The 21530-nt window shown below is 38.3% G+C and overlaps 1 protein-coding gene across 1 annotated transcript in view; it reads right to left on the bottom strand.

The window, feature by feature from the left end:
* Positions 1-21530, bottom strand: part of Smlr1 (small leucine-rich protein 1) — a 70040-nt gene that overhangs the window by 6216 nt on the left and 42294 nt on the right. The window contains 2 exon segments of the mRNA XM_013026780.1: positions 640-816; positions 819-903. Of these exon segments, the coding sequence (XP_012882234.1) occupies positions 640-816; positions 819-903 (262 nt within the window).

Below are 21530 nucleotides of genomic sequence, written 5' to 3'. Positions count from 1 at the left end.
GATATTGCTAAAATAGTTGTTAACCTCTATGGTATGGAGTATTTATTTGGTACAAGATTAACAGCTCATTTTTGTGTTTTAATTTTACCAGAATAAAAATCTCAATTCCCTTCCCTCGCCTCCTTTCTCTTCCCCTCCCCTCCCTTTCTTTTCCCTCCACTTTAACACTATTCTCTCATCAGGAATCTATTCCAAGATCGATCATCTGTCTTTTAGAGCTTTACATTTACCAAACAATGTGTGCAACACGTCCTGGCTGGGAAAGAAGTGTGTATGAATACACAATCATGGGTGTGTACACATGGAGAAAAGCACATGGGTAGCTGTGCCAGACAGGATTCATCTGTCAGAGAGAAGGTAGATCCTGAATATTTTAATGTTTGTGAATCTGTTCCCTTAAAAGACAGGCAAGCAACCCCTTGCCCGAACTGCCGATTCACAGTTTGTGAGGGACTTAGCAAACATTCACATCCTAGCACACAGTCTATGGAACTAAAAGGAACTTGCCCAGTGTCCCAAGAGAGGACTTAGGTTGTGTTTCTCCAGACCTCCCCAGAACACGGCGGGTGCATTGGGTGTTCGTGAGGTGTGCTGTGGGAAAAGATATCTGAGCCTTTCCGTGTGTGGCCTTGAACTTACCCTCAATCAGTTTGATCCTAAAGTAGGCAATGAGAAGGAACAGCAGCAAAGCCACAGGCAGGAAGATCCCCAAGAACAGGAATGTACCAGGAAGCTCCTTCAAAAATTCTGAAAGCGCAGAACTCATTGCTGGAGGCATAGACTCTGCTGGCACAGTAGGACTCACACCTGGGACTCAGCAGCCCTGCTCAGAGTCCGCACCTGTTTTCTTCTGGGGCTCTGGCCTTTGCATGTCAGGGGAACTTTCTGTGGACTTTGCTCTGTCTAAATAGCACCATGAATTCAGACAGGACTACCGGCAGGTTACACTGTAACTCAGTTTCAAAATGTAGAGGAATAGAAAGGCAAATCCCCCAAGCCTTTGTGGAGATGAGTATTTATCTAGGAGGAATAGGATGACCCCAGGAAGCTTTGTATTCATTTACTGAGAAACACTAGACTTCAAGTAAACCTCATTCCTGATGTGTCTTCTTCTTGTGTATTCCCAAATAGAAAAAAAAAACTTCTTTTTAACATTTCCTACATTTGACAGTTAAAAATCACTTAATATTCCTGCTAATACCTCTAGAAAGGTGTGAATTTTTACTTACACATTGCTGATCTAACAAGTACCAAAGAGGGATAAACAAGATTCTTTCCAGCTCTAAAAACTCTCTCTTCCCTGTGTACTATATTTGGAGTACTTCTCTGAATGGAGCATTGATTTATTCTTTCATTCTTTTTGAATTTTTATTCTTTATTTCTACCCCTCCCCACCCCAGAATTAGGGCTTGAACTTGGAGCCTTGTGTTTTCTCTGCGGTTTCTGGCTTAGGGCTGGAGTTCTGTTTAAGCCATGCCTGAAGTCCAGGTGTTTTGTTGATTAATTGGAGATGGAGTCTTGCAGACCTTTCTACCTGGGCTGGCTTCAAACTGTGGTCTTCAGATTTCAGCCTCCTGAGTAGCTAGGATTACAGTGGGTGAGCCACTCGCATCTAGCATGACTTATTCATTTTTTAATGAGCATTTAATTCTGATAGAATCCAACTTGTGGGCTAGATATATACAAAGAAAAGGTAAGTAAAATGGGGTCCCTTACAACAGAGAGTACAGCGTCAAGTGGCATTGGTGGTGTGGATGGTGCCCTTGACACATCCATCTTTGCTTGCAGCCATAGCTCCCACTGTCATCTCTGCTCCGTTCACACTTATTTGTGGAAGTGATGTGAGTTTTGTAGAAAAAGAATAACAGACTGGTGGATGTTAAAAATGGACACTAACTTGTTGACTCTGTTGTTATCTTGGATTACGTGTGTAAAAACAAAAAAATTCCAGATATGCTAAGCTAGTAAACTTAATTTTCCACTCCAATGATCTCTTGGAGGTAAGTCTGAGGGCCCTGACACCCTTGCCCTACCTGTGCCCCTCTGGACAGCATAGCCCATCTCGGATGAGCTGTTGTCAGGACCTCCAGCGTTCTTCATTGGAGATGATGTGTAGCCAGGTAGTCAGTGCCTGAGCACCATAAGATTGTAGGACTGACTGGTGGACTGAGAAGGAAATCATAAGCAGCTTTCCTCTTCGAAGACAGATATCTTCATTTCCAAATGAACACACTTGAGATTAAGTCTGCACTCATTGTACTTTGTTTGCCTTCGACTCCCCACCCCATGAATGATGGTGTTGCTCCCATTGTCCTCATATGCTTGCTGTTGAGATGGTTTTCTGAGGCTTTTTCAGCTTGAACAGAAAGCTAATTGGTAAAGTGTCAATCTTCAAAAAACACTCCATGAGCAGGTGACATTACCAGGGAGATGTTAGACAGCTGTTAGACTGTTATGTTTTCTTTGCTGTTTCATTCCATTTTGCAAGGCTAAGTTGAATGCTTGCCCTGAAGTAAGTAAGGGAAAAAGGTAAACATGGAACTGACAATACTGCTAACTCCCAGATCAACATAAGAACAAAGTGCAAGAGAAACTCCGAAGAGAGATTAATTCCCTGTCAGGGAACTGGGCTGAGTTCATTAAGAAGATAACATCAGAGCCAAATCTGAGGGTTGGGAAGCACACACAAGGTAATAGGCAAGCAAGATTAATGGAGGAAAAGGAATACTTGAAAGTAACTGAATCACAAAGGATTCAAGCCAGAATATCTTAAGAGTTGAAGTTGGGAGGGAAAAACTAGGAAAGACTGAGGGAAGGAAGAGGTGACATTATCCAAAAAGAAATGTACAATTTACCCGACCTATGCAACTGTAACCCTTCTGTACATCACCTTTATAATAACAATAAAACAAAAAAAGAAAAATGTGGTGGCATTTTACAGCTTATAGACTGTGAGATGCCTTGCTAAGAACTATGCTACTGGGGTAAGAGCGATCAATCAGAGCTCTTTGATCACGGACCTGAATGAGCTGACATGACTTTGGGAAATGAAGCATTTAGGTACCACTTTCCTGAGTGGATTGAAGAAAGGACATCTAAGTAAGCCATGTGGAAATAATTAATACTGAAAATAAAATCTACATTGGGTAAAATGGGTAGACATTATATGAAAAAAGTGCCCTGTGATTTTTTTGCTCCATTTTATTTCATTTAAATTTTTTTTATTGTGAAAATACCATATAGAGGGGTTACAATTACATGAGCAAGTACATTTCTTATCAAGCATTGTTGTCTCCTCCTTTCCCCCTTCCCATCCCTTCCCATCTCCTACCCACCTCCCCCAACCCAACCCCCCCACCACTAAAGTTGTAGTTTGTTTTTTGACATAACGATTTAAGTAGATGAACAAAGAGATTTCAACACATCAGTGTGTGAGTTCAGTGCAGCTTGCTTAGTGTCACCTCTTCCATTCTTCTCCCACATCTCTCCCAGCGCCACCCATCCCCTCAAATTCCCAAATTCCATTTTTATACATATACATTGAAATTATGATTGTATCTGCCCCACCTGTTTTCTCTCCATCCTGTTGATTTCTTTAGTCTCTCCCACTGTTGATTTGCAAAAGATGGCATTTAGGAGAAAATTCCTCAGAAGCTATAGTCATACCATCTATTATACTGTATGCTTAGTGACAGCTGGCCCAAAGCCTACCATAGCTAACTGTGACCTACTGAAGCACATGCCAAACCCACCAGGCATCTGCATGTGTTTGATGGAGTCATTAAGAATGACTCATTGCAATGACTTGCTGTAGAGCAATGAAAGTTCTGAAGTTCATCAGCAGAAGGTGCCAAAACACTGATATCAGCACTGATATCAGAAACCCCTAACTACACACAACACAGAACAACAAAGCTACAATGCTCAAAAATATCAAACCTAGTTTGTTTTAATTATTTTCATAATGTTTTGTTGCAATGGAGCATTGCTGGCATGCAAATAGAGCACTGCGTATTAAAGAATGGCTTTTGAGAGGCTGTGTTTCTTTGGCACTTGTGACTTTGGCCCTTTGAACTTTGCCCATTAGCTATGTCAATTAAAGGAGTATCAGTTGGCAATAATCCTACAGTGCAGACACCAAAAAACAGGAAATTGGAAGAAAGTATTATGAGTAATAAGATGAGCTTGGAGAACAGGCCCACAGTCCAGATTTATTTATTTGTTTGTTTGTTTATACATACACACTGGTTAATTGGAGTTGGAATCGATTATACTTTTCTGCTTGTGTTGGCTACCAACCTCAATTCTTGGATCTAAATTTCCTAGTAGCTGGGATGACTAGCACCAGGCTGAAGAGTTAAATTCTGACCAGACTTGAATGAAGTAAAGAAATCAGCCAATATGTATTTGGAGGGACAGAGTTTTAGTCAGAAGGATCCTCAAGTGCTAACTTCCTGAGGGCTGCTTTGGGGCATGAAGATGAAGAGGGAGGTCAGCTGTGACTGGCACACACTGGTAATGGGGAAATGGTTGATATAGAACCTCAACACTAACAAGGCCAAGGAAATGCACTCAAAATTTAGTCTGTGAATCTAATTCCTCTGCATCTTATGAGAGGTTTCTTGGGGAAAAAAGGTAAATTACTGCAGAAAGTACTAGGACAAGTAGGTTTTTGATTTCAAGGTCCTTGGAGCCTTTAATTTGGTTAAGGTGCATGATAAATCCCCAAATGGAATATAGCCTGCAGCCTCTGCCAGAGTCACTAGACCACCAGATTGTTCTCAGGAGATTAATCTGCAGAACACTCTGTTCAGTATAGGACACTGCTACACAAGGAGAATTTTTTTCTGAATACACAGCTTTAGTAGTCTTAAGAATACCATGCCTGGGTAGGGAGTTCATTTTAGTGAGAAATTATTGCTCTTATTTGTTTTGTTTTACTAGCTTTCATGTTTTTGTTTTGAAAATCTTGCCAGCAAGTCTGTCTCTAGAAATTCAGGAAATATTTACTTTGTCTGTTGAAAAGTTTCTGGTGTTTCCTCAGCCCACTTCAGCAAGCTGCTTTGTTCATAAGTAGATGATCATTAGGGCATGCATTGCACATGGATCTCGCATGAGCACATTCTGTCTGCGAAGGGAGTCAGAGACGATGTTTCCAGTCTAACCAGTTTGTGGTAACAGGAATGGAGGTTCTCTGAGAACTCTCAAATAAAGTGCAAGGACCACTCCGGTGCCTATGGGAAGATGAGCTACTCTGACACACCAAGACATTATTTGTCATTTGAACTGATTTGAAGCTTTCACTATGGAAGTTTTGCTTGATTTAGGTTTTTCTCTTTCAACCCAGTAGATGTTACTCAATCAATGTTTATGAAATAAGAACTCAGACTAGAGGTTGACTCACTGTGTAGTTAACAAAGTTGAAATGTCAGCATCCCTGTTGCCTGGTCCTTTCTAAGACCCAAGAAACATGTGGCACAGAGGGTTGGAGCAGCCATGGACATTTTGTTTTTGGTTTTGGTGGTGGTGGTGGGGTTTAAACTGAGGTTAAAATGTTTGCTAGGCAGGTGTTTGACCACATGAGCTATACCTCTAATCCAGCCATGAGACAGCATTGGTGGAAAGATGAGTTGGGGACATTTAGTTGAAACTAGTGGAGTATCTGCAGTCATTTTGTAAGATCATTAAGCTTTACTTAGCTGTCTCGGTGTAAAATGGCTTTTAGAAATAACCCTAGAACCCACCCTAGTTGACTACCCTAGTTGTAACTCAAAGGGATGAAAGGTCCTACTGCAACACGCGCATGTCCTTTGCATCGGACTTCAGAAGCATGAGGGAAATGGAAGAGGAATGAGGTTTGAAATGCATCGAGCCAGAAATTGCTTGGAAACATTACTCTCCAAATATCATATTTATAGAATACTAAATAGATTTGATTCTCATTGATACTCAGTGAAATTGCTGGTTATCCCCCATGGTGGAAGAGATTATAAACACAGTATATAGTTTTTGTATAAATGGTATATAATGTAATCTATCAGAATTCTTGAGTCCAAGGGCAAAATCAGTAGCAATAATACAATAATGTGTCTCTGATGTTATGTAGTGAAAACATCTTGAACTATTACACTTTTTAGCCTATGACCATTGCAACATCATATACTTTAGCATGTATGATGACACCTTGCTCATTTGTCCTGACAAAGTGTGGTGGTTCTGGAAAGGAAAACATGAAGAACTTCGCTTGGCAGAATGGGGAATTAAAGAAACTAGTATTCCAGTAACAAACCTGGATGGGTTATGAACAACCAGTGGTGGCACTTTAAGAGTCATTTAGTTATGTGTTATACAGTTCAATGCAACATATGGCAATTTACAGATAAATTTAATTCTTGTGAATATCTTCCTTTCAGATTAATTTTTTTTCAAAATTATTGGTTACATCAACATTCTATGAAGAAAAAGAAATGTCCCAGTGGAATACAAAAACAAGTACTGAAGGAGTGTTTCAGAATAAGTCTGTCTGTCTGTCTGTCTGTCTGTCTCTCTCTATAATATATATATATATATATATATATGAAGAAGCTTTGTTAGCTTTTAAAAACACTGATTTGTAAATAACTATAATAGAGTTGTTTCTCTTCTCTCTTATTCACTTTCAGATAGAATTTTGTTTTTGCATTTATGTTTTCTTTTAAAAAATCCTGTTTTGTTTTTGTATTTGTTTTCTTTAAAAAAATCCCAAATACATAAGCTTCAAGTACCCTTAATCCACATGTGCTGCTTAGTAATGGTAAAAATTTTCCAGATGAATAAATCCCAAGAGAAATATTAGAGAACCTTGTGGTTCATATTGTTATCAGTAAATCCTCTAATTTGTGCCTCCTGTTGTAATTTGGGAAGATGCAGATCTCCTCTATTTGGTCTCTTTGGCTATATAATAGGAGCCTGCCAGTGGGACACCCAGAAACCAAAACTAAAAGTAGTCCACTCATCTGAGGGGCATCAGGGCTGATTCCATATCTTGGCTAGGGTACGTTATATTATAGTGAACATGGTTGTGCTGGTAGCTTTAGTGTGGCCTTATTTATGGTCTATTGGATAAATACCCAGGAGTGGCATTGCTGTATGACTAGATTTTTGAGGGACCTCCATACTGCTTTCCACAGTGGTTGAAGGATTTTATATTCCCACCAACAATGTAATAGAGTTCATTTTTGGCCACATCCCTGCCAGGATTTGTTTTTGTTCAATTTCTTGACACTGGCCATTTTCACTGTGATGAGGTGAAATCTGAGTGTTGTTTTGATTTGTATTTCCTTTATGGCAAGAGATGTTGAATATTTCTTCATGTGTTTGTTGCCATTTTTATTTCATCTTCTGAGAAGTCTTTCTTTAAGTCATTAGCCTATTTATTACTGGGGTGTTGTTTCTTTGAGAGAGTTATACTAAGTCAAGTAAGCCTGACCCAAAGAAACAAAGGTTGCATGATTTCCCCCTTTTGTGGTGTATGGAAGGTGCCTATAAATCTACAAGTAAATACACTGAGTGTTAAACAAGGGGTTACATGTGAATTAACTAAAGTATAATAGCCTCTAAGGACAATGCAGACAGTATAATTCTTTAAAAAGACTAAGTTACAGTGGAGTAGAGAAGAAGAGAATAATAAATCATTGCTTTTTTAAGTTCTAAAAAAAAGACAAGTTAAAACCCAACAAAATAAGTACCAGGAAATGGGTACTTCCAAGGGAGCAGGGTCAAGAAGAGAGGGGTAGAAGCATGAAGGGGGAAACTGGGAAGAAGCAGGCAAAAAATTCATTGTATATACCACAGAATTGAGAAAACATATGAGAGAAGGCGTGGGTTGAAGGGCGGGGTGAAGATGTTGAAGGGATGTCATGGATCAAGATGCATGATACACATCAACTGCTTTGTTATAAATTCAGTACATAACCTACAATTAATTTAAGTAAAGGAAGGGGTGATCATTGATCCAGATGTACTATATTCATAAACTGCTTTGGTGAATGCCAATTCCTTTGTATAACTACTTAAAAATAATAAAACAATTAAAAAAACTAAAAGTGAGGCAAAGTAGTGCCAGAGATTCAATGAAGTACACCAGAAAGAGCCACCACTGAAGAGAAATTAAATTTAATTTGGATATCATTAACTGATTTAATGATTTATTTTTTAATTGAGGGACTTTTTACCAATTGTAATACTCAAAACCCCAAATTGTATTGTTTTGCTCTTTAGGAAAGAGATCCTTGCAATTTCTGCTGTATCTAAGCAGTAAATCCACAGTGCTCATGTAGGCCAGTGTTTGTTGATGACTGACAGACCTGACTGTTGGTCTGCAAATGTCCTACTTTCTGTCTGAAGACTGAAGTTTAGAGATTCCTTGCTAAAACATAAGCATTTTTCTCTCATTAGCAGAGAAAGTAAAATGTGCATGTCTATGTTCATCTCTGGGAGTAAACTACCAGACCATGGCTGGAATATTTTGCCAAAGTAGTAACAGAGAAATAACAGCTGTTTGTATAAAGAAACTAGGAGCTTATTTGCACGGCTTCTAGAGGCAACCGGGAGATTAATGCGTGTTGTCAGTTCTACAAGTTTAATTTGACTTGCACTAAAATAGCATCAATATACATCTCCTCTGCCATTCATTTCCCTTGAATACTGATTAATTTACTCTCATTCCACCCTGAATGATGCCAGGCAGTAATGAGTGGTAGCCATCTGGCAGTCCTATTTTATCTTCCCTGCTCCCCTAAAAAGCAGCAGAGGCAGGGGCATTTTTTTCCACGGGTGTCTCTGCAGCTGCTCAGAGTTCCTGGCCCTCCTCTTGGGGAATGCAGAGCAGATGTCTGCACAGACCATGGATTCCTGAGCTAGAGCAGAGCTTTTGTGGTTTCTCTGTTGTAGCTGATGAACAAACGACACCTCCATTTCACAGTGGAAGGGATGGTAACAGAGCCAGTGACAGAGGGAACACTCAAGTCACAGAAAACAATATTTGCAGAGTCCAACTACTGCCATAAAGTAGTAGTTTATGGACACATGATAATACAAAGTACACAGAGATAAAGCTCTTTATAGACATATAAAGCAATGCTGTTAATGTAGTCTTAAACTTTTTTTTGGCCTTAAAATCTTTACAGAGTAGTAAACCCATCTTATTTTGGTCATTGCTGCCACATATTATTTTTCTTCAGAATAATTATATAATGTTAACTCATAATACAGATAAAATCATAATAAATGGACATCAAGCTGATTTATTTCAAGGTTTTCGAAAAATCAGCTTTACTGAGGTTAAGTATATAACACCAGAAAATGTATTAACTTTGCTCTGTTTTTACCTTTGCTACATTCATATGTTCATTTAATCACTATCATGATCAAGATATAGATTGTTATAGATTATCATCCCCCAAATTGTCTGTATGTCCAGGAAAAGGATTGGCCTTTCCAGTTAATCTTCCTTACCCAAGTACCAAGAAAACTGCAATATCCTGTCAGTGTGAACAAAATGGATCTATTCTGGAGTTCCATAGAAATGAGATCTTACTGTGTCAGCTTTTCTGTTTGATTTCTGCTTATCATAATCCACCATACTGTTGCATGGTTCAGTGATTAGTCTTTTTTACTGAGTAGTATTTTGTTCCACATAGATTCTATCTCACTATATTTATCCATTCACTTGTTGATTGACACTTGGTTTCAGGCTACACTGTGGGTTCAGTGGTACATGCCTGTCATCCCAGCAGTGTGAGGAAGCACAAATAGGAACATAGCAATCCAGGCTGGCCAGGCATAAAATAAGACCCTATCTCAAAAACAACCCAAAAAGGGACTGGTGCAGTAGCTCAAGAGCAAGTAGAGTGCTTGCCTAGAAAACACAGGGCTTCTCTATGGAAAATATATTTCACGTAGCATATATATTATATAATATACATATAAGTATATTTCATATATATTATAATACATACATGAAAAGCATCATTTATATACCTGATCGATCACAATATGAAACATCTTTTCACTGTTTGTCATTTACTTCTTTTGTAAAGTGTTCAGATCCCTTGTTAATTTTTTTTTTCCATTTGGTTACCTTCGTATTGAGGTGTTTTGTTTTCCATTTGTTTTGTGCTGGTACGGGGGCTAAACTCAGGGACTGGGCACTGTCTGTTAGTTTCTTTTGCTCAAGGCTGCCATTCTACCACTTGAACCACAGCTGCACTTGCTGGCTTTTTTTTTTTTGGATGGTTAATTGAAGACAAGATTCTCAAGGACATTCCTGCACAAGATAATTTGAACCATAACCCTTAGATCTCAGCCTCCTTAGTAGCTAGGATTATAGGCATGAGCCACCACTACCTGGCCATATTGAGTTTTAACTAATTAAATTCTTATGTCAGGATACAAGTCTTTTGTCAGGGATTCATATTGTAAATACTTTCCTCTGTTTGATAGTCTTTTCTCATTTTCTCTAATAATGCATTTTAAAGAACACAAGTTTTTTAAACATGATTAAATCCTATTTATCTTTTTAGTGGTTCATTCTTTTTATTGTTTAACTAAGAAATCTTTGCCTAACCAAAGAGACTGAAGAATTTTCTCCTGTTTTTTTTCCCTAGAAGCTTAATATTTTAAAGATTGCGTTTAGATCTATGATGTATTTTGTTATTTTTTTAATTGACTGAGGTAAAGGCTACCATTGACTTTTTTTTCCCCAAGGAACAATTGATCAAACATTTTTCCTTTCCCTTAAACTCAAGTGACAGTTGAATTTTATTGTAAATCAACTGATACCACATGTGTGAATTTCTGAATTCTGTATTCTGTTTCAGCCTTTTAATGTCTACTTTTAATTATTATTATCTTTAAGTAGATGTACACAGGAGTTGCCATTTAACAAAGCCATTTATGAATACAATGCTTCTTGATCAATGTCACCCCTTTTAACATTCTCACCCATCCCCCACTTCCTTCCCTCTGCTTAATTTTGTAGGATATACATTGGATTCTTGCCTATTTTCTCTATCTTCTCCTCTTCATTCCTCTGCCCTTTTCCCCTGGACCCCACCTCATTCCTTTGAATTTCCTGGTGTTTTATTTTGCTGAACTTTGATTTTGTCTTTCTAAGGCATTTGAGATCTCCCTTGAACCTATTATATTTCAGTTAATACATTTATATATACTTGCATACCACCCAATGTATTTACTTATGAATCTGTAAGCTAAATCTAGCTTCCACATATAAAAGAAAACATGGATTCTTTGTGTCTTGGGGCCTCAGTTACTTCACTTAATTTTATTTTCAAGCCTTTCCATTCTTAACAAATGGTACAATATTTTTTCTGCTGGATGAGTAAAATTTTATTGTGTATATGTGCCACATTTTCTTGATCCATTCACACTGGGCTGATTCCAGACCTTGGCCATAGTGAAGAGTACTGCAATAAACATAGTTGTGTTGGTGGCTTTGCTGTATCCTGGTTTGTAATCTTTTGGGTAAACGCTTAGGAGTGGAATTGCTAGATCATATAAGTCTATCATTTTGCCAATGCCTTGTTATCTTTATTACTATAGTTTTGTAGTGAGCATTAAAATCAAATAGTGTAAATCATCCTATTTTGAATTAAGTATTTTTTCTTTTTAGAATAATTTTACAATCTGTGTTTATTTTAACGCTTCCTAGGATTTTGTCTGTGAGAAACAAATGGCATTTGTGTTCTGTGTTGGGAGAACATTGAGCAGTAGAGACTTCTGTTGTTTCTTTCACCTTCAAGTCCAATATAAATGCCACAAAGCCTTTCTTTGACTCCTTTGGGGTTGTACTTTCCCTTCCTGTCTATCTCTATTGCATGACACATCTATCTCTGAAAAAGTAATACTAGAGTTTCTGCTTAAGATTTTAGTCCCTGGATAACAGAGTTTGGTTTCCTTAGTATCCATTTGTTCTTCCTATTATTGAGTTCTTTTCTTTTTCTTAATCAATATTTCAACTTAATGTTTATTAAATTTAGGTCAGTCATTTTGAACTTAATATTTGAAGGTGTTCTCTATGTAAAAATATTTCTTGTCCTATGGGAAATATATTCCTTTAGAGAAAGGTTTTATATTCTTCATAAATGAAGAGGAGGAATATACATCATATATATGGTACTGGGTTTTGAACTCATGACCTCATGCTTGCTAAGCAGATGCTTTACCTCTGAGTTATACCTCTAGCCCTTTTAGCACTGGCTAATTTGTGATAGAATCTTACTCCCCTGCCCCCCAATCATTACCTGGATCATAATTCTATTTTATTTCTCCTGGTGTATCTGAGATGGTAGGCATGTACCCCCATACCCAGCTTTCCAGTGACATAGCATCTCTCATTTTTTTTTGGCCTGGGGTGGCCCTGAATCACAATCTTCCTGATAAATGCCCCCAACTAGTACAAACCCAATGTCTTGTGTTACGTTATTTATACCAATACTTGAAATAATTTCATGTGTTTCAACTTTTCTTCACATATAATTTTGTTCTTTAGAGAAAATAATTTGGTAGTGCTTAACTGTAACATTTATATTTCAGAAATAAAGTTATACTTGATTTTAATGAATTTTATTATGTTATAACATTAAGATCTTAAGTCCAGAGAATTTTATTAGGCTGTCCTATTTTCTCATAAAGTTAAAAATGGATAGAAAATAAATTTTAAAAGGATAATATGGAAGAATATACAAAATTTAATTTATACTATTATTAGCATAACAAATTTAACCACATAACACCAAACTTCATGTTTATTCAATTATTTTTAACATTAATATTAATATTGTTGCATTCAAAGGGACTTACTAGACATATATGGGATATGATAGCAATATCATATTCCCATATTCATAAAGAACATTTTCCAGGATAGATTTAGAAAGGTTTGCACAATGAAAGCTACAAATCAGTTATGAAATAAATTGAAAAAGACCGTAAGACAGAAAAGAAGGATATTTGGGAAAGTTAGCCATGGCACTAGAAATACTTTGGCTGCTGATGCCCAGTAATGGCATATGTGGTTGGCTAAGACCCAAGGAAAACAACACCTTTGCCAAGTGGATGAACTTGTATGTGCTCAGACTCAGCACAAACAAAAAGGCACAGAGGCTGTGGGCTTTGGTGAGAAAGACAAGGACAGTGCCAGAAAGTTCCATAGTAACAACAGAAAGGACCGCACAGTGAGTGTCTTTGTGAACTAATTACTCTGAAACATTGAGTTGTTCACTAGCCATGAAATTCAATTTGGGTGAGATAAGTATATTGTTCATCCATTGACCACAGAACGTGATGACTCAAATTATATGCCAGGAAGGAAATGGAACAGTGTTATTTATTGAATAACCTAATTTGCTCTTTGGTGTGTTGTGTGCTATATTATTTCATTTAAAAAGATCACCAAATGCTTTCACTTGGTCTAAAGACGAGGATGTGTAGTGGAGAGAAAGGACAGGTTGATATTTCTGTTACTGATTTTGCTTATGGAAGGAGCAAATTTCACTTAGTTTTGACTAAGATTTTTCAAGTTGCTAATCACAGTGAATGAATGTTGTCGATGAATGGCCGCATTCCTGTCCTTTCCACCTACTGGCATTCTTATCTTTCCCCTGCTGATGTATTCTTCTGCTTTGACCCTTCTTTTATTTTTGGCAAACGTCATGCGTCATGAGTAGAGGCCTGCTGCTTTCCCTTAGCCCTCAGACTTTACTTAACATATAGAACTCCCCTCCACTCATGACCACAGCAAACATGCACACTCTGCCCTTTGGAATGGTGATTTAATGGACTACACTCAGGGACATTAAGAGAGATCCATTTTGCAACTTTGCATAGTTCTCGGTCATACTTATTTACAGAAAAATAAGATTCATTGGCTTAAATTATGTCTTGGTGAATTATTCTTATTAAGGCAGAGTGTTGTGAAAAGATTAATTTCAGGGGGTAGTGAGTGAAGAGTATAATGGAATAATAGATTCTTATTGAGATTGATCAAATCTGTATTTTTTATTTTTATTGAAAAGGTGATAATGGGGGGGGGGCGTTAAAGTTACATAAGTATGGTAACGAATGCATTGTTTTTAGTCACTGCTACCCCATCCCTCATTATCTCTCACTTACCTCTTCCTACTCCTCTCCCCCACAAGTTGTAATGTTCATATCCAACATAGCGTCAAGTGAGTATCAATGTTGCTTTGGTTCATCTTCAATCTGTATTAGAAATACAGAATAAATATAGGATGCCACCCAGTTTACACACATGGGATGGATAGTTTGGCTTATATACCAGTAGTCACCACAGCTCCGGTGTTTACTGGGTCTTACAGCACAGAAGAGCATTGAACCTCCAATGGCCAAACTACAGCTCATATACAAATGTTTCCAGATGGAGAGTCATCACTTTAAACATTGTGATATTCAAACCCCAGGGAGATTCAACATTCAGAGGTTATTTACAATCTTTTTTGTCAAGAATAATTTTTTTTCCTTTATTCACTTGCTTACATTTAGATTATTTTCTTTATACCACAAGGTGACAGCTGTACTCTTGAGAAGCACACAACTTAATTGCAAAGTAAGGTACAAGTATTGAATCGACAATAGGAAAAAAGATGCTGTGGATTTATTTTTTTCCGTAACTCTTAAGTTTTGATATCTAAGAGCTTTGATGACCCGGCAAAACTGCCCTTCCTAGCACTAGCCACACTTATGCACAGTGAGTGGCCTTCAGACTGTGACTTGCAAGTGCAAATTCACCAATCTAGCACCTAGAGTCTAGCCCCTCTCTATTGGGCTTTTACACTCAGTGCTAGCATTTTCTTGCTCTAGTTATCCTGGGGCTAGTACTAGACAACAAGCTCCCGTCCTTTTACTCCAGAGCTTATGGACCCTAGTCCCGCTTGTTTTGCTTATTTTGCACTGACCACAGTAAAACTCTGACCCACATTATTGCCCTTGTTCTCTGTAGTACTGAGACATCATGTTACTGTGGGTAAACAGCTTATGGAAGGAAAGATGTATTTTAATCCAGATTCAGATTTCAGTCTCTAGTGTTCGGCTCCATTGATTTAGGCTGGTGGTGAGGCAGAAGCATGTGGCCCAGATGATATGTCACTCTAACTATGAGTGGAGATGCGGGGGGGGGGGGAGAAACAACCTTCAAGGACCCTCCCCAACATTCCCCTCCTCCCCTTCTCTCCCCCCCCCAAGAAAGTGATCCACTTTCTTCAGCCAGGATCCACATACCCCAGACTCCAGAATGTCTCAAAATAGTGCCACCAGCTGGGGACACGCTCCAAATACATGAGCAGTAATCAATAGCAACCATTTGTATTCCATCCCACTCAGAGGCTCCCCATGTTCGCTACAGTTTACCTTCTTGTAGAACCTAGTTTCTTATAACAAATTACCTGGTCCATGACAGCCATTTGAATAGTTAGGCTCACTATACCTAAATAACATAAAAGCTCACATTTTTAAACAATGGGATAGTTTGGCCTGAGTGTTTAGAGAACATATTCTCTCTCACACCAAATTTAAGGTCTATAAGGATCTTAAATGAAGTGACTGTGGTGTCACAATGGAGATGTGGAAGAGGGGAGATGAGGGATTCTAGGCAATGGAACTGGAAACTAGGAAAACAAATGTGCAGTGAATACAAGGACCCATGAATGCACAGAACAGTGTGAAGATTGAAAGAGGTCCAAGATGGCAGATAAAGATGGGTTAGATTCCAAGGGTTTTGCTGGGCCTGCTGTGGAGTTTGAATTTACCATGTTGGTTTGGGAAGGCAGCAGGCATTTTCATCATGGTAGCTGCATGAATAGGTACTTGTCATGGAAACATCCCTCTGGCATCCACATGCAGGAGGTCTATGGAGCAGAGAAGACTGGAAAAGAGGAGTCTAGGCCAAGGTTATCTTAAAAGTTCAATTGTAACTGAGAAAAACAGGAAAGTTCAAGGACATAAATTCCCTTAGGAATAGAATGAGCAATAGCATTTGGAGCTCGGTAATCAGTGTCTTCCCAGCTTTGGTCAAGGATCCCCTGAAAAGGATAGGTGGGTCAAGGTCTTGAAAGGCTACTGTGCATTGCTTGATACTTCCTGTGTGTTTCTTGGCTGTAGCTGAGTTTGGAGACCCATGGTAACCACCAAGACAAGCGCAGTGAATCAGAAAAGCCAAGGTATATTATAAACCAAGGAATAAAAATCTTTTTCATTTTCTATTATCTTAACTCTTATGTAAGACATCATTTTCTTCCCTTCTTTTTTCTCTTTTCTCACTACCTCTTATGTCTTTCTCCTTCATCCTGAAAATATTGTACTCCATATTTGTTTGCTTTTGGAAGAGTTGTGATCCTTTTGAAGTAGAAACTACCTTATCTGTGAATATTTGATGAGTCTAATAATGCATTCTTTAAAGCTAAAGGCATTTCTCAGGCAACACGAAAGAGTTTTGACTGCCTTGATGACAGATCTTTAGAACAGTCTGCATAATGTACAGTGCCAGGTGACACAATTAGAAGAGGAAAGGCTGAGTGTAATAATCATAGTTTGTTGATAAGAAGGGAGAGTAACAACAGTCAATTTAATTCCTCACAATATCAATTTGTCTCAAGGGCTTATTAAGTGTGTGATAGTGCAGATAAAAATGACATACTGGATTATTCACAGCAGAGCTAAAAATTGATTTTATTTCTTCTTCCTAAATTATAGACTAATGAGATCTGACTATTGTTACAACGGTAGCCATTTTCACTTAGCTTGGAATGATCAGAGGTAGATCGTTGAAAAGGCAGGTGACAGAGTGTGTTCTTTAACATTATACCCATTTTATTCTCTGCTCACTTTTGTCTTTACCCAGTCATAGTTTCTTTCTTAAACTGTTGCTCTAACAGTGAGCCATGCCTCTAGCCAATTGCAGTCTCTTTATCAGCAATATACCAAACAAGTAATGAGGGATTTTCTCCTTTAGATTTTTAAGTGGATTATTTGATGTTGATATACATATGTGGATGTACGAATGTTTTCTCCTTGAAAGATCAGGAAGAGCTAGTAACTTTGTGTTAAACTATGGTAATTTAGTATGCTACAGGCCACCCCTGTATTTTAGTATTGTGTGGTGTCTGTGAGTTTTCCCATTCGCATGCAGAAATGTATGCCCCCTGCAGATGGCAGTGGTATAGGCTTTGGGGACGACACTTGGACCCCTTGTTCATTGCACCACACAGTCACCAGATCTCCAGCATGCTGGTTAACCTTAAATTTATGATTTGCATACCCAGTGCAAATGAAATATAGACTAGGTATAGTATCTTGCATGGGACTGATGGATAGTAAGCCCTAAAGAAATATTTGTCAAATGGAAATAGGTTTGAAACACGACACATAAAAATGGGAAAGGATCAACCTTTTGAGTCAGTGAAAAACATATTGAAGTGTCTGTGAATGTATTATTCTTGTAAAGCTTCAGGGAAAAAAAATGAGATCAAACAGTTCATGTTCAAGTTTACACAGGAAATCAGTACAGCCTCACCCAAGAACAATGACTAAATGTGTATTTGAGAAGCACCACTGAGAAATTCCCCACACACTCGGAGCTGCTTTCTTCCAGAAGGGGCCAAGCCACCGACCACAATGGAGTGGATCCTCCCCTAACTTCCCAACCCATTTCCTGGAGTCAGGGAGAGTGCAGAACTCCTGTTTGGAACTAAATCGACTTTAACAGAGGAGAAACAAATTAGCGGCAGAATCGGTAGCACTTTCACATTTTTTCAGACTTCAAAATTGATCTCTTTAAAGTACTTAGCAGCTGAAAGGGACTGAGCCATTTCATATGATCAGTTCCTTTAGTAAAATGATGCTTTTGTTTGAGACAAGATCTTCGGTTTAGAAGAGTTTATGTTTATGGGCATTGATGTAATGTTTATGATTCATATTTATAGAAGTTATAAATCAGAGGAACACAAAGCACAGTTTCCCTTCCTCCCCTTTTCCCTCCATCCAATATATAGTGACTTAGCCTTGACAGTGTAGTCATATTTCAAATGTAGACTATGACAATGTCATATAAACGATTCTTGGTTTGGAATATGCAAGGCTGAGCCTTGGGAGGCTGCTGGCTTTATGTTCTCTTCTAACTGGGGGAGTTTTCTGCCTTGCAATTAAGTCATTATACAGAAGACAGAACTTTATTTTGTGTGAAGAAGGAAACTGCATGGACTGTGTCTGGTTTGTGGTGAGTATTTTGCATAAGAGAGTAGAAATCATTGGGCTGCTTTTGTCCCTCTGTTGTCACCCAACTAGTGACAGTGCCCCCTCTGTGTGAGCGGGCAGCCCTGTGTCTTGGAACTGTCCTGGGAAGAGCGCCATCAAAGCCAGTTGTCTTCCAGGTCACTTTGTTTCCTTGTCAGACAAGCTTTGCTTCGAAGCACTTTTTCAAAGCAAGAAGATATTCTCCTGTTCTCTTTACATTGCAGTTTAATTTTTTTTCTCATTGTTCTGTTGAAGTGACAGTTGTTCCCCGAGCCCTGGTTTTCCTTGTACTGCTGCCAGGGAGGAAGGTGGAGACAGAACACGAAACTCCCATGTCACCCCAGTCCTGTGTGCATTGGAAGGAAGATCATCTTCTCTCCCACTCTTCCCAGAGTGATGGTGGGCTGGGGGGCATGTTTAAATTAACTTCCTCTGATTTATGAATGTGCTTCAGTTGTTCATCTTTAAGAAATGAATGAATGCCATGTTTCTGTCCGAGTTCTGGCAAGACCTCTGGAAGGGGGTCATAGTATGCTACCCTTCTTGGCACTATGAAAATCATAGGCGTATCACCATCTTCATATAGCCTTCTATTGTATCTGTGTTCTATTTCCTGTCTTCTTAAGTGAACTGTTTTATCTTAAGATAAAACAGTTAAAACTTCATTCTAGCTACAAAAAATGCTTCTTCTCATAGGGTCATAGTTAAAGACTACTGACAAATGTGTATTTTGGAGCTTCACTGTTCAACCACTCAGGGAGCTTGACTATGTTAATTATTGCTGGACTCATAATGGGTGGAATGGCTTCTAAAAAATATAGTGGCTTTCAAAAATATTTGACGATGTAAGGATAAAAGAACATAAAAAACAATATATGGAAGTGGTACAGTGGCTCAAGTGGTAGAGCGCTAGCATTGGGCTAAAGAGCTGAGGGACAGTACCCAAACCCAGAGTTCAAGTCCCATGACCAACCCCGTCCCCACACAAAAAATGACCATATGTATCTACACTTTCTGTCAAATGCCAAATAAAATAGCAGTGTAGTTATTCAAATTCATTAACATGGGGTTGAGCATCCTTTGGAGCATTTCAAAGGTCAAATGTTTTCAAACAAAAGTCAATTCAAAGCCAGGCACTAGTGGCTCACACATGTAATCCTAGCTACTAAGGAGGCTGAGATCTAAGGATCACGGTTCAAAGCCAGCCCAGATAGGAAAGTTCATAAGACTCTTATCTCCAACTAATCACCAGAAAACCAGAAATGGTGCTGTGGCTCAAGGTGGTTCAATGCTAACTTTGAGTTCGGATGGTAGAGTGCCCATCTAGCAATTGTAAAGCCCTGAGTTCAAACTCCAGTGTCACTACCACCACCACCACCATCACCACACACATGCATACACACACACACACACACACACACACACACACACACACACACACACGCACATCCTCTTTTAATTAGGTAACACTGTTCAAAAAGAAATGTACTCATTACCTTATAACCCCTCTGTTCATCACCTTTACAATAAAATTGAAGGAAAAAAAAGGGAAAACTCTGGGACAGTGCCCAGGCCCTGACTTCAAGCTAATAACTGCCAAAAATAAAAAATAAAGGCAATTCAGTCTTTGAAATTTGAACCCCTTTAACTCCTGTCTTTCCTTCCTTTACTTCTCTGGTTTGGAGCTGAATGAAAACTGCTGCAGAAATCAAATACTAGCCAGGCGCCAATGGTATATTGTTATAAGCATAAAGATAATACTTGCATAGATTTCATGATGTATAAAAGGAGCAAAGGGCAGTACATGAGACACTTGGAATCCTCTCTACAGCTGCCATTAATCTGTGCTTGGCTTTGCATTCAGCACAAGAAGTCATCAACATGTCATGCTGTTTCTCACCCATGTGACCACTTTTTCTTAAGACCAACACAGGCAAAATAACCTTGAATGCTATTGGTATGCATGTAATTAAGTGCTTGTGTCATGGGACAGTGTCCACATTGCAGAATTTAGGGGAAAGATTGTAGTGGAGTGGTAATAATCTGAGAACTCAGGCTTAGTTGGGCCTGGAAGGATGGTTAAGATTCAGCCAAGGGAAGACTTTCTGCAGGATGGAAGTTGTTGAAGGAAACCACTAGGGGAAGGATGTATGTGCCTAGCTATAGGTCAGGAAGTAGGTCAATCTAGAGGTAGTAGACATTTGGAGCATGTAATGGAAAATCAGGTTGATATGTGAGGTGAGGAGAAAAGACAGCACATTCATTTTCAAAATTTAGTTTTTTTTCTAGGTAAAGATGGCCACAACTCATTTTTGTCTTGGTTTATTCCTTCACCCCTTAATACGATGCTTCTGACAGCAAGCAGCTCAAAAAGAAAAGGACTGTCTTCACTTAAGCAGAGGAACAGGAGTATTTTGTCTTTGGCTAATGCCATGACCAAAGACCAATTCTCACCTGTGCACTTTTCCCTCTAAATCATATTGTAGATCACATTGTACTTTTATGAGGTTTTCCATCTCTCTTATGATGTGTTTCCCTCTCTCAATGTCTATTTTATTAAATGCATTCATGCAGCAGTTCCTGTTTCTTGTTGTATTAGATTTAGTTCCTTAAAAGTATTTGGCCACAATTCAATTCTCGTTCTGGAAAATTTTATAGGACTTCAGTGTTCTAGAAAATGGATTTTTCTATATAGCTTGTTGCTTTTCTCAGTAGCATCATATTCCAAGTGAATAAAAACTCTTCATTATATTCCTAGATCTGAAGACTCCATTGATGTGAATTTAATGATAACTCTTCATAGAATGCCTTGGAAGCTAAATTTTTTAACTGTCAATTAATTAAGCAGTAAAGTTGAAGAACCATTCAAAGGAATACTCTGAGCAAGTACCACACCTTTGAATTCATTTGTTATTTTGGCTTCTTTAAAGAAGCCAAAAAAAGAGCCTGAGGATCAAGTGCCATAAGAATTCTTTTTTTTTATAGTTTATATGATATGTACATTTTAATTTTTAAAAAATTGAAAAGCCTTTTTTTTTGGTCTATTTGTATTTATTTTTAGTCCTAGGGACAGAACCCCAGGCTTTGGGTATAAATATCCCCACCTGAAATGTATTTTTTAAATTAATTTTATTTTATTTTATTTGTGAACATACTGTACAGAGGGGTTACAATTGCATGGGCAGGATAATGCGTACATTTCTTACCAAGCATTGCAGCCTCCT

This window comes from Dipodomys ordii, unplaced genomic scaffold (assembly GCF_000151885.1).
Source record: "Dipodomys ordii isolate 6190 unplaced genomic scaffold, Dord_2.0 Scaffold97, whole genome shotgun sequence".
Taxonomy (NCBI): Eukaryota; Metazoa; Chordata; class Mammalia; order Rodentia; family Heteromyidae; genus Dipodomys; species Dipodomys ordii.
Note: the sequence above shows the minus strand (reverse complement) of the source record. Positions and strands in the feature narration are given on the sequence as shown.